Source organism: Phaseolus vulgaris, chromosome 6, assembly GCF_051622355.1.
Source record: "Phaseolus vulgaris cultivar YP4 chromosome 6, ASM5162235v1, whole genome shotgun sequence".
Taxonomy (NCBI): Eukaryota; Viridiplantae; Streptophyta; class Magnoliopsida; order Fabales; family Fabaceae; genus Phaseolus; species Phaseolus vulgaris.
This window is the reverse complement of record NC_143503.1, coordinates 21,927,481-21,940,447: the sequence shown is the minus strand read 5'-3', so window position 1 is coordinate 21,940,447 and position 12,967 is coordinate 21,927,481. Positions and strand designations below refer to the sequence as shown.

The window sequence follows — 12,967 nt, the reverse complement described above, 5'->3', positions numbered from 1 at the left end:
GGAAGATGCATACAGACCCATGCAAATGCTCAAAATGGGTTAACAAGTCATTAATGGAAGTCACTTTCGATATAATGATTTTTACAACAGAAACACTCAAAGGCATCAACACTTTAAAACTTAGAATTACAAAACAAAGCCTTTCAACACCTTAGCAAATTGCATGTCATTGCCAAAACAAAGAAACACGTTGCCATGTTTCAATGCACACATTCAGAAACATAAAAAAGAGAGAACGTTGACGAGTAGGGTATATTTATCTTTACAAATATTTGATTAACAGCCATATGACAGCAACCAAAACCACTATACCGATCACTGATAAAAGCATGCACAAGCAGGAGCAACCACCCTTGGTACGTTTGTTCAAAACTGCCAAGTTCTTTTGCACTCGCTGTTTTCAAATCAGAAACTCAAAAGGTCAGTTGCAAGCTACTTCATTTCTACAATATCTCACATCAAGAGTTAAGACAAGGAGGAAAATTAAAAACTTATTACTTTCAAAAAGAAATGCAGAAAATTTACTAAATATTGTTATACAAAAAACATTATCTCCTGATAAAAACCTAACATTATGAGCAGAAATCCCCACAGATCCATAATTGACAGCGTATAATGATTAAAATACATTCAACCCAAATAAGTATAATGATAGGAGGTTATATTGATTCACTTTCAAAAATAACAATTTAAAGATAATATACCTACCAAAACTAATGAATTTATAGAATGAAAAAGATAAACACATAATTGAAGAGGATATCCCATGGTTTCACCATGTTGAGCACGTTGCAAATCCATGCCATAAATATAACTTTCTTACGCTTAAAAACAAGTTATGATCCCAATATAGAAGTTATAGTGAGAATGTTACCCTCAGCCGAGAATCTGTAACATCTACATGTTCGTCTAAGTCATCCTAGCAAAGAAGAGAAAGGATAAGATTTTAGAACTGATAGGAGATGGATTGTAAAAGGAGCAAAGAAAAATAACACATGGGGGAACATACAATGAGCCTGGTGTGTAGATCCAGCTCTTCATTGACTGCCAACGCAATATGTTTTGTACTGATTACAGTCTCCTCCAATTTCTCAAGGCCATCGTCTTGTTCTGCTTGAATAGCACATTTCAAAATTAATATAAAAAAGCAGACTAAAAGTGATATTTTTCAATTTCAGACAATTCAAAGTGACCTTTCATAATTTGCCGTTGAAGACCAACTAGTCCACTGTTGTCCAGGCCAACAGTTCTGCTCATTGCATCTGATTTTATTTCTGGGCCAAGCAAACTATCCCTATTTGCAAAGTTTGACATGTTCAATGTTGAAGCCATTTGGTTAACTTTAGTCCTCAAATTTCCAAGCATGTCCTTGCGACGATTCATTTCCTTCTCAGTTCTGTGCATTATTGACAAGGAAACACTTCAATAACAAGCATGCAATTTAACGTCAAAGAGATAGTCAAGATCAGGAGGTTTCAAAATATTTATTTCAAAATGAAAGAGTATCAGATGACTACAAGCCAATAGTGTTCCAGGTCACTATGGTTTAAGAGCATGAGCTTTTCTTAATCAGCATCGGAAACAACTAAACACTCACTTTGCAGGGACCTTTGACAAAAGAGATTGCAAGCTATCAAGCCTGGTCCCTAATATCGTGATCTTCCTTCTTATAGCAGATGCATGCCGCTGGGTTTCTGGTCCAGAAGCAGGAAATGAACTACGTTCAGAAATCATGCCAGTGATATCATCAGCAAGTTTTACAGCTTCATTATATTCCTTCATCCATGAGTCTGAAGAAGATGCCATTTGCCTGAAAATAAGATGCAAAAGGAAGAAAACCAATCTGAGAACCAAGGTACAGTCATTTACTCATTTTATAGAAGAAATAACCAATAGAAGTTATATTTAACAGATTTTACATTGAATGTAGCATAAATAATACAAGAAATAAAAGATTCCGTAAAATAAATAATTCTAGTGTCCAACTCTATAGATAATTTTCCAGTCCACGTGATTAATATGAGATAAATTTTACCAGGTTAGAGAAATTCCTAACACACAGATTAATATAAGTACCTATGACACAATGATTCCCACTTGTGATAGATTAACATTCCACATCTTACTACCTACTCTGGTGCCTCAAGAGCAACCAGTCACAGCCATACGCTAGTGCAAGAATATCATGATAGTAAAGATACTGAAAAATTAAGTCAAAATGGTATTTTACATCATTACAGCCATTGGTCACTTTGACTTGAATAAACAGCAGTGAAAGTAAATTTAGATCATTTTTACACAGTACTTCATGAAGTTACTCCATCCTTCCCTAATAAGTTATGTCAGCCTCCTAACAAAAGAGGAAGAGACTGATCAGTCAAAGTTACCTCTACAAATGAACCAAGTCTCGTTCAAATGCAGCAAAACTTAATGGATCACTAATTATCAGCTCAACCAAAGAACCCTTTTGCTTTATGTCAAAAACTAATCATTGCAGCTTTGCCCCACAAAAAGTTCCATAAGATATTTGAAAAATGGAAAAAAGGTTTTCCCAATCAAAATAGGAAACTATATCATCGGCTAGTATCATGAAGAAAGATCAGAATATGTGTCAACAACATTGTTCTATATAGACTGAGAAATTCTGAAGCATGGATACAGTGACATCCATAATTTCCAAAATATAGGACACAGCAACAGAAATACACCACTGAACAGTATTATGAACTGTTTAAATTGACAATCAAGAGAATATTCAAAATCATCTATTAAAAAGTAGTCAAATATAACAATCTAAACACATTATTTTCTGATACAAAAATGGATCTAATCCATCCATCTAAAATCCAAAAAGTGAAAAGAGGATCTAATTCATTTAAGACATTTCACCCCCTTGTTGATCTCCATCATTGAAAAACACACCCTCTAAGTTAGATTCATCTAAAGAAAAATTTAAATAGAGAAGGAGGAACACAAAATATAAATGTGAAATAGACGGTTTGTTTGTTTAAAGAAGAAAGAGAAACTTACACAATAAGTTTCTTACCTTCCAACAGCTTAAAAAAATAATTCTTTCTACCCTCATTCTAACCCTTTATTTTGTATAATATAATGGTTCTAATAAATAACTCACGCTTAACTGTTAAATTAAGAGAGAATGAAGGTGAAAATAAGTAACTCTCTTAGACTTACACTTTAAATAGCTTGATCCCTCTTTAATACATCAGTCCTAGAATCTCCACACTCCAAATGTCCAATCCTGATTGTTCAAAATCTCTCATCCAACATATATATGACAAAATAAAACTGAATTAAACTTATAATGGTGTAGCACTCATAACCTCATCAATAACCGCACCCAAATTCAGAAAACCCCATCAGCAACTGCCCTCCCCCACCTTCAACTACCAACCATTGAACCATGGCAACACCAGCATCTACATAATTCTTACCAAAAGTGAATCTTCACCAATATCTCGACCTCTTATACCAGCACACCGGACTGATTACTTCAACAACATATTCCTCCATACAAAATTCTAAATCTACACAACAATTGCCGCGAAACACAACATGAAATAAAGGCATAGCACAAGGATGTCCTTTTAAGCTCTTCATCATGATCACAAAAGGAAAACTACAAAATCCCATCCATCATGAGATATGCAGAAAATCAACCACAAAACAAGATACCAAAATCAGATACAAACACACAATTCTCAGAAAACAATAACCACAGAAGGAAAACACCAAAACAGGCACCAAAAACGCGCAATTCGGAAGACCTAGAGCTCAACCAGCAACTCTAGTCCAGATGGAAAAATCAGAAACAATGCGCACGAAAAACGAAAGTGGAAGAAGATCGCAAAAGGATAATTGAATTGAATCGAAACTTACGCGTTTATGATGGTGAAGAAAGCGACCTTCTGTCTTCTGAATTAGGGTTTGGGAGTGAAGAGGAAGGAGGGGTTTGGTTTTGATGAGAATAGAACGTGTGTGAGATTGGCGTAACGGCGGCACCACCAACCGGCACCGTTTGTCTGAAACGGTCGTCGTTTAAGGATAGTGTGGGACGGAAAAAGTCTGTTGCTGAGCGCAGCGTCGTTTATGGTGTCCCTTCCCAACTATATACTATTTGTCATCGATTCATTCTAAAGTAAGAGGTCGATTTATGAGTTTTATAAATTACATTTTTTAACTAATTCTTATTAAGATCAATAAATGAGTTTATTTTTTATTCATTAAATAATAACTAAATCATTTCCCAATATACAATTCCTTCAAAACTTTATTAAGTCAATATTTTTTTAATAATGTTCACCACTAAATTTCAATAGTATAACCATATTTGTACTATAAATACTGCGAACAAAAGATTAAGAAAATTCAAAATAGTTGATAAAGCTATATTTGAAAAAATATATATAGATAAAACGTGTAATGGAGCAATACGACTTAGAGATAAAGACAAAGGATATAAAGATTATAGATAATAAAAAATAAGGGATTCAAAAACAGTATATTATTATATTCATACAAGAACTAATAATGGATAAATTACTAGATTGGAAAAAAATTTAAGTGGAATTTTAATGTTATGTGATAAAATCGAATTCACATTTTTTGGAAAAAATGAGAATTAACTTCAAAGCTTTAGCTATGTGTGCTATTGAATTTGTAAGAGTTAACTCTAAATTCTTAACGCCATGTGGTGCATAAAAATTTTGATACCTTTGCTAAAGAAAAGAATTTATATCATATGTAAATTAAATCTAATAAAAAATAACGTCCACATAATAATGTTCGTAATAAATTTTCTATTGATTCATAATTTATCGTATCTGATTGTCGCTATTGTGCTGATCAATTAACTTTACCTAACATTCTTCTGTGTATCATTGTTTAAGTAATTACTTTAATTAAAGGTCGTCTAATAATAGATTACTGTAATATTACTAACTTTTGAAATAGATATTTTAAAAATCAGATTTAAGATTATTTTTTTAACTTATACGCAGTGTTACATTGATAATGCATAAAACTAACTGATAAAATCAATGAAGGTGAGAATTTTTTTTGGTGAAAGAAAAGGTAACATTGGCCTTTCAGGTGTGAGAATATGGTGAAAGCTCACATAGTAAGAAGTGGTCGATAACATGGTAACTCTAACTCAACAACAACACACATTCAACCACTTCCTGCTACACACATTGTTGCAAGCGATTCATATATGGCTAGGCTTATTTGACTCGTTAAATCGAATTCGACAGCAGCAACAAGAAACACGAAAATGTGAGCATTAGCAGAAGTCAGAGGTTAGCTCCATTATCTACTGTTCAAAAACAACAAAAGTGGAGTTCATGAGAGGGCTAATGAAACAGTGAGTGTGCAAACACATCGAGTTACACTATCTGTTGTATCAGTCGAGTACCGAGAGTAAACCTACCAAGGAAAAAAAAAAGAGACATTTAGAACTAAACTTTCCACCAACAGACTCTGGGTCTTAGAAGCTACACATGGGAGGGCTCAAGCTACTCAAGCACCAAGCTTAAAAGATAACAAAAGCATTACAGTAGCTGATAGAAAAACAAAAACAAAGGCATTCTGTACTGGCAGCATAACCAAAGTAAAACTGATTCTCTGCTAGAAGGAATAGGCGCTCATATCTGAAATTTGTCAAGAAACGATGATATACCACCCAAGGGAGCAGAACGTAAGATTGGAGGCTACTTTCCTAAGATACAAACTAAAATTCATCTTTAGGGTGCTTATCACCTTTCGCTGGTGAGAAAAGCCACTGAAATATCTGGGAAAACTTGCTGCCCGAGGGCTCCAGCTCTAGCTTTGGATTACAGACCGAACGGTAGTCATGCTTCTGATGAGGTGCAACTATTTTTTCCTGTAGAGAAAACTCAACATTAAGAATAGTAGAATATAAAACAGCATACTATAATTAATAGAACACATTGATCATATTCATATTCAGTATTGTAGTGAGGCAATATAAGTACCTTGAATAGTTCAAATGGACAGAAATCAGAGCCATCACAACCCTGTATACAATGAGACATACCGAGTTATTGACAATCAATAGCTCAATAAGATTTTAAACAATAAGTGAAACCTTGCAACCCCCGGACCATAAGAATTGGTAAAACTAAGATAACAAAAGCTTACTGGCATTGGAATGGGGTGTTCATTGTGTAACACCTGCACAAAGTGCTTGCTTATAGATCTATCTGGAGCAGGACATCTATACAAGACCAGCATGTTGTTGCCAGCAAAAGGGGCTACAGTGCTACCCCGCCATTTTCTTTTCTGTGGAGGCATTGGGGGCTGCTGTAGAGGTTGTTCCTTCTGAATTTTTTTAATCTCTGTACTTTGTCAAAAGTGAACATGTATAAGCACACTAACTACTAGTTAGAGGTTAAAAGTAAAGAAAAAACAAAAGAAAAATGTAATTCTGTACATATTTCAAGCAAAGCGTATAAAAGTCTCACCAGATCCTTCAAGAAATAAACCAAGGAGACATGAGAATGGAACTATAGTTTCAGCATGCGCAAACCGAAGTCTTGCCTTTTCAAAGCTGCCAGAAGCATGTCTTTCTATAGAAGCCATCAAGAAAGGGGAAACGAGTCAAATGTTCACATATTCAGGAGATATGCTTCAAAAGGAGAAACAATAGTCTGTAAAGTAAAAAATAATCTCCCTTGCTAGTTTGCATTAGCTATATATAATTTCAACCAACAACTTTGAATGAGCATGCACACAAACACATAAATAATCAGCATGGGTAAAAGAGTTTGACCCAGTTTATTAATACACAAGACATAAGACATGTAAATAAAACAATGAGATGAAAATTACATACTATTTATTACTGGAAATTACATACTATTTATTAATGTTTACATGGTGCGTCCACACGAAGACAAACGTAAAATTAATATTGCCTATTTTCTTAGAAGGCATCAAACATTTTAAAGTTGTTCTGGAATGAGAGGCGTCATTTCCCTTCGATTACAACAAACAAATAATGACTTCCTTAGCTAAATATGTTCAAATAAATTATTGGCCCAAACGATAGTTGTTTAATCAAAGTACTATAAAACACAGCTAAAATGCCAACGGGTTGTCAGCTGAAGCTGAATATGTGTGTGTACACACACATAATGATATATGGAGGTTCCCATGTGCAGTCTTTGCCGGAGGTATTTGTGGACAGGACAAGTTTAATATATGATTTACTGAAAAAGGTTCATCTATACATAATATTATCACGAGTTTCCTTAACAGGATATGGCATGAAGAAAAAGATATAAAGTACACACTTGAAAAGTACGAAACTAAACTACCTTCTTTAGCCATGATAGCCTGTTCCATGGATTGAAAAACATCTTCAAGTAATGGAACTCCCATTCTATAGTTTACTGATTTACCATAACCCTTCAGAATAAACATCTCCAAATCATCTGTCCACTCCAGCAATTCAATCTAAGCACACAGAAATTAGCATATATCAATAAACATCCAGCATACATTTACATAATAAACTATTTTTCTTCTATTCATCAACAACAGTCACATAATTGGCATATAGCATGAGCAATAATTTAACTGGAATTATCTCTTTTTTAACTTCTTTTTCTTTGCAGCTAGTTAAAAACAATGACATTTGAATGGATGTCAGTTTTATTACAATTCAATAAGCTATTGTAGAAACATCACATCAAAGATCCAAAACGTGCCTTTCAAAAGGTCAAATTAAATAGTTTCCTGACATCTTTATAATTTTTAATCTCTATTTAAAAATATTTATAGACATTCAAAGAGGAGATTGCTAAGATTAGATCATAGATTGTATCGCATAATGACTACAGAACAAAAGTACCTCAGTAGGGATGAAAAGACTACACGCTTGATTAGTTATATCTAACAAGGATGCTTCCTGTCAAAATAACAGATTAAGAAATAAAAAAGAAAGAAAAATACCAATCTCCAAAACCTCAGTTAAATGATTATTTATAAACTCAAACTGGTAAAGAACAAAAGGAGCTGGGATTAAAATTTGTAACAACCTGTTTACACAAAAACCAGAGAGAAGATGTATCCTGGCTAGTAAAATTAAGTCCATGGCGCCCAATCAATGCAGATGTAATCTCATCCAAGATGGGTTCCTTAAGTTTACTAACTGCAGGTTCCTGACTTTTCCGATAAGCCTGCACCATAACCCAAGAATTATACAACCAGACAAACAATGTTACGAAGCATAAGCACTACCTTTAGGAACACTAAAGATCCCAAAATGTCCAATTAACCACAAAGTCATGCTCAAATATTATGCTACTTATCAAATACCTCATGTAGCTTCTTCAAAACACAACAGCAACTTTCACATTCAACCAGAAATGGACTTAACATGAAGCAAATATGGAAATTTAAATACATTTAAAATATGTTAAGTTCCATAGAATGGCATGACAAGGCAAAACTGTAAGCAAACGTTCCAGCAATACTGAAGAAACTTTATCAATGAAAGGAGAAGACACAAACATGGTCAACAGTAATTACAACGTAAAAAGGGTGACATTCAGCTCGAGTGATTTTATGTAATGCATAACAATCATATTTTCAAATAGACATTAAAACATATGAAATTGTCTAACTATAATTTCAATGATCACATTAAATCACACTATGACTACAACTTACCTTGTAATTATGACAGCAGTCATGAAATCTCAACTGGAGATCACTAGCACGGCTTTCACTTGTCACAGCAAAGGCTCGATGATGCCCAGGTCCAAGACTTCCATTGCCACTGAAAAGCCCCATACCAAATGCCACAGCACTGGCAGATGCTCGGGGAATCTGTTTTCCAGATAAGAGAGATGTGAGTTGAATAAATTTGTAGCTTCCAAATGTCCAAAGGCAAGTCTATATGGTATATTGCAACCAATCAGCATTTCCTCATCAACTTGAAGCAATATACTCTTTTTGCTTTAGATCAATCACCATTTCTTTACTAATCCAAAAACTACGAGTGTTGTAAATTGTGGTAACAAAAAATAAATTAAAATATCAAAATCGAAGATAAACTCACCTGAGATGCCTTAATAGGATATACGTCAGGATGGTATTCTTCATCAAACAAATCTGGAAACTTGGCTCTAATCCTGATTCCAAGATCATATAATTCTTCCTCTCCTTTGATAATTAATTCACCACCCTTACGCTTTCCCTGCCAAGGAGATTTCCATCCATTTAGCCACGAAGGAACCCTCTCCAAAGGCAAACTTCGCTCTTTTGCTTCCCTCACAAGAACTTCCAGACGAGCAGCCAAATTATCTAACTCCTTTATCCTTTTCTTCGTGGGAGATCGAGTTCCATGCCTTGCCTAAGTAAAGTAGTGTCATCATCCTCTTCCATTAAGTTAAGTGCAACCAGTCAACCAGATAGTTGAAAGCTATCAAATTTTAATCACAACCTAAACACTCTAGAAATATTAACCCTTGATTCAATTCAACACCGTTGTACATTTCTCCGTCAAACAGGATAACAACATAACACATTCCTAATCAATAAAAACCACTATAAATAGTCGAGAAAGTTACCACAAGATTCAAATGGATCGGAACACATCCCTCCGGGAGTTTAGAAGGAACGAAGTTATTGTCAGCAATGTCTTTCACGGCACCATATCTGCGAAGAAAAATCAATAAAGTCAGCCAACACATGCACACAAAATTCTCATCAAAATTTCTAAAAAATAAATAAAAAATAAAATCGCAGAAAATGAGCGAAAAGAAGATTTAGTTTGTCGAATCAATTACGAATGCAAACATGAGAGAGACCTGGAGACAGTGGAGAGGTGTTTGCGAACATCGAAAGCTCCTTCTTCGGCGTTTGAATACCGTATCAACAAAAGGAACAATAGCAGAACAAAGGCCATAATAGAATTGTTCATTCTCCCTGCTGTTTCAAATCCGAATAGGAATCAATCAATCACCAACTGGAATCATACATTTCTTACTCAATTGGAAAACCAAAAAGAAAAGTTAGCGGTGTCTCTGGTGACGTCAATTCGCCAATGGTGGCAAGGCAAAGCAACCCGACCCAACTGTAACCTCTTTTAGTGGGTGCGGGTTGGCCCATGCCCGAAAATGGGCTGAATTGATCTGTTTCACCAGAGCTTACAATGGATTCAATGTTGGGTCACCCTCAACTGTCAAAAAGAATGAACTGGTTCCATCTTACATCAAAACCAGGCAAAAAAAAAGCGCAATTCAAAGGAAAAACGAAAGTAAAATAAGGAATCAAATGGGAATTGAATAGAATCTTACGCACTACTTCTGGAGAAAATGACAATTTCTCTTCTGAATTAGGGTTTCTAATAAAGGAAGGACTGGTTTTGATTGGGATGATGGATACGACGTCGCGTGTGAGATTGGCGCACTGGCGGTGGCACCACCAACCGACACCGTTTGTCTGAGACCGTCGTCGTTTAAGGTGAGTGGGACGGAAAGAGTCTCTTGCTGAAAGCAGTGTCTCTAGAGTATTCAAATGTAAGAGTTTATATTTTATAGTAACTAAATTTTCTTATTATAATTTTAAACTATTAATGAAAATATTTTCATTATTATTGTTCTATAATTATTTTAATGTAATTATTAATTATACTTTCATTAATATAGTATGAACATTTTTTTTATAAATTTTTAAAAAATTAATTTTTAATAATTATAATAAAAATTAATTATTATATATTTTTTTAATTAAGTATATGCCCATGTGTTTTCAGTGATATGAAAAAGTAAACAATTTATTTTTTAACTCAATCACTTCCCATTTTTCTTAAAAAACCTTAACCACTATGTTTAAATAAAATATGAAATAAATATGTGTTTTTCAATTCGAAATACCATGGATATATTTGTTATTTATAATAAAATGAATGAAAACTAATGAATAATATCAAATGTTGAAAAATTATAGAATTATAAAACAAAGAATTGTAAAGGTATAAAGTTACAAACTATAAAATTATAGTTACATAATATAAAATAATTATATTTAAAATAGAATAAGTTTTGTTAATTGGAGACTTATATGTTTATATTTGATGTTTGATATATTGAATTTATAATTTTAAAATTTTAAACCAAACCAATTATTTAAACAAAGATAGTTTTTTTTATTTCATTTTGATTGATTAGTTAGTCATACCAATCCATACTTGAATAAATCGAATTAAAAGACAGTCTTGAGATCCATGAAAGTTGTTAGCTGCGATAAGAAAAGGAAAAATGATGTTTTGAGAACTAAAAAAAAATGGTGACAACATTTATTTTATGTTTATTTTCGTGTCATAAAATACTTTCATGTAAATATTTTTAAAGAAATTTAAAAATTGAAAATCACTGTAACATACATAATAACAAAAGAGTTATGAAAATATGTAATCGGTGGCAATTGAATATGGCTTTTCATATTTGAGAAACGAAAACAAACATTAGAGATCAAATGACAAACCAGCGAGTCCAAAAGAAAACGAAAGTAATTTGTGCCAAAGAAAGGAGTTGTTGAAGCAGGAAAAAATCAGGTTGAAATTTCTTGAGGGAAACTCAAATTTGAATTTTTGAAACAGAAATCAAGGTACAATAAAGGAGTCTGCAATGAAGGTATACAACTATTTAATGAGAATAACTTGATCTTGTATATACCAAATCAAGTCATTCATAAAAGCATAAAATGTAAACGATTAGAAGAAAAACAAGCTACTAAGCAAAGCAAAGAAGAATAATGTTAGATGGTTGTTGTAAAACGTTGCAAAAAAATGTTCCAATAGTCAACGAGAAAAGTGTCAAAATATTAGATGGTCAACGTCTAAGTGTCACCATTATGATGGACAATCATCATATGGACTTCTATCATAATAGACGATCATCATCTAGCATGAATATCGACTGTCTAGCCTTGTTTAAAGCATTAGATACTCACTATAATACTAAATAGTGATAATCTAGCCCATAACATTTAATCATATAGAGTATTAGAAAACGATTTTAGCACCCTCCCCTACTCATTATTCCTAGTTTGGATACAATGTTTTGGAAGAAAGTACTGTCAAGAGTTTTGGTGAAGACATCAGCTAGCTGGTCTCAGTTTTGATGGGAAGAAGATTTTTTTGGATCTTTTCACGAACCACCTGGCAATCAATATCTATGTGCTTAGTGCATCATGAAAAGTAGAGTTATGGACAATGTGAAGAGCAGATTGATTGTCGCAATATAAAATTCCAATAATGCTTGATTGAATGCAAAGATCATTTAAGAAGATAATTTAACCATCGTAACTCGCATGTTGTAGTAGCTAATGCACGATATTCTACTTATGTAGAAGAGTGTCAAACTGTAGATTGTTTCTTGGATTTCCAATAGATTAAAGAATTCCACAAGAAGATGTAATATCCAGTAGTTGATTGTCTGGTGGTAGAGTCGGATGTCCAATCAGAATCACTGAAATCTTTTAATTGAACCGATGTCTTTGAAGAAAAGAAAAGACTTTGTGAAGGATTGAACTTTATATAACGAATGACATGTTGGTTTGTTTGGTGATGGTTGACTATGGGACTTTGAACAAACCTACTCAGCAAATGGACAACAAAACTAATAGCAGGTTGTGTGTTGATTAAATATAAAGGATATCTATAAGACTCAACATCATGAAGAGGAGCGTCTAATATGAAGAGAAGCTTGGTATTCTTTGATAAAGGTGAAAGATATGACTTGTTGGCCATCATTCCTAAGAGAGCATATTTCCTTTGGCAAAGATGTATACCTTTCTTGGATCTAACAACTTCAAAACCCATAAAATATTTTAGCTCTCCTAAGTTTTTGATTTTGAAGGTGTTATTCAGTGCCTGCTTCATTTCTTCAATGTCTGTTGAGGAATTTTCAGCAAGAGT

At 33.6% G+C, this 12,967-nt stretch overlaps 2 protein-coding genes across 7 annotated transcripts; both read right to left on the bottom strand.

The window, feature by feature from the left end:
• Positions 1-50: 50 nt before the first annotated feature.
• LOC137831273 (syntaxin-51) lies at positions 51-4,163 on the bottom strand. 3 transcript variants are annotated; one of them, XM_068638885.1, is made up of 7 exons: positions 3,898-4,153; positions 3,193-3,259; positions 1,598-1,810; positions 1,194-1,396; positions 1,010-1,110; positions 875-919; positions 51-394 (listed from the first exon to the last, which is right to left on the bottom strand). In XM_068638885.1, the coding sequence occupies exons 3-7, from the start codon at positions 1,804-1,806 to the stop codon at positions 263-265; spliced, it is 690 nt and encodes a 229-aa protein (XP_068494986.1). In that variant the 5' UTR covers positions 1,807-1,810; positions 3,193-3,259; positions 3,898-4,153; the 3' UTR covers positions 51-262. The 3 variants fall into 3 exon arrangements, with proteins under 3 accessions (XP_068494986.1, XP_068494985.1, XP_090159680.1); XM_068638884.1 differs by lacking the exon at positions 3,193-3,259 and having other exon boundaries at positions 3,898-4,163; XM_090303554.1 differs by lacking the exon at positions 3,193-3,259 and having other exon boundaries at positions 1,598-2,350; positions 3,898-4,140.
• Positions 4,164-5,293: 1,130 nt separating this feature from the next.
• On the bottom strand, positions 5,294-10,578 carry LOC137831272 (histidine acid phosphatase family protein). Of its 4 annotated transcripts, none has more exons than XM_068638878.2 (13): positions 10,344-10,578; positions 9,855-9,975; positions 9,615-9,702; positions 9,104-9,397; positions 8,713-8,871; positions 8,079-8,219; positions 7,892-7,948; positions 7,356-7,494; positions 6,501-6,605; positions 6,178-6,374; positions 6,012-6,053; positions 5,776-5,899; positions 5,294-5,442 (listed from the first exon to the last, which is right to left on the bottom strand). In XM_068638878.2, exons 2-13 carry the CDS (start codon positions 9,965-9,967, stop codon positions 5,420-5,422), a joined length of 1,482 nt encoding a protein of 493 aa, XP_068494979.1. In that variant the 5' UTR covers positions 9,968-9,975; positions 10,344-10,578; the 3' UTR covers positions 5,294-5,419. The 4 variants fall into 4 exon arrangements, with proteins under 4 accessions (XP_068494979.1, XP_068494980.1, XP_068494977.1 ...); XM_068638879.2 differs by having other exon boundaries at positions 9,855-9,972; positions 10,344-10,569; XM_068638876.2 differs by lacking the exon at positions 5,294-5,442 and having other exon boundaries at positions 5,549-5,899; positions 9,855-9,972; positions 10,344-10,569.
• Between the last annotated feature and the right edge of the window lie 2,389 nt (positions 10,579-12,967).

Bases quoted from the DNA above. Each gene is read 5' to 3' on its own strand.
- LOC137831273 (XM_068638884.1), bottom strand. From the start codon at position 1,806: ATGGCATCTTCTTCAGACTCATGGATGAAGGAATATAATGAAGCTGTA. The intron at 920-1,009 runs GTATGTTCCCCC...CTTCTTTGCTAG, and splicing joins ATCTACACACCAGGCTCATT to GATGACTTAGACGAACATGT. The intron at 395-874 runs GTAACATTCTCA...ATTTGAAAACAG, and splicing joins TTACAGATTCTCGGCTGAGG to CGAGTGCAAAAGAACTTGGC.
- LOC137831272 (XM_068638876.2), bottom strand. From the start codon at position 9,967: ATGAACAATTCTATTATGGCCTTTGTTCTGCTATTGTTCCTTTTGTTG. The intron at 9,703-9,854 runs GTCTCTCTCATG...TTTTCTTCGCAG, and splicing joins CACCTCTCCACTGTCTCCAG to ATATGGTGCCGTGAAAGACA. The intron at 8,220-8,712 runs GTAAGTTGTAGT...GTTATGGTGCAG, and splicing joins ACTGCTGTCATAATTACAAG to GCTTATCGGAAAAGTCAGGA.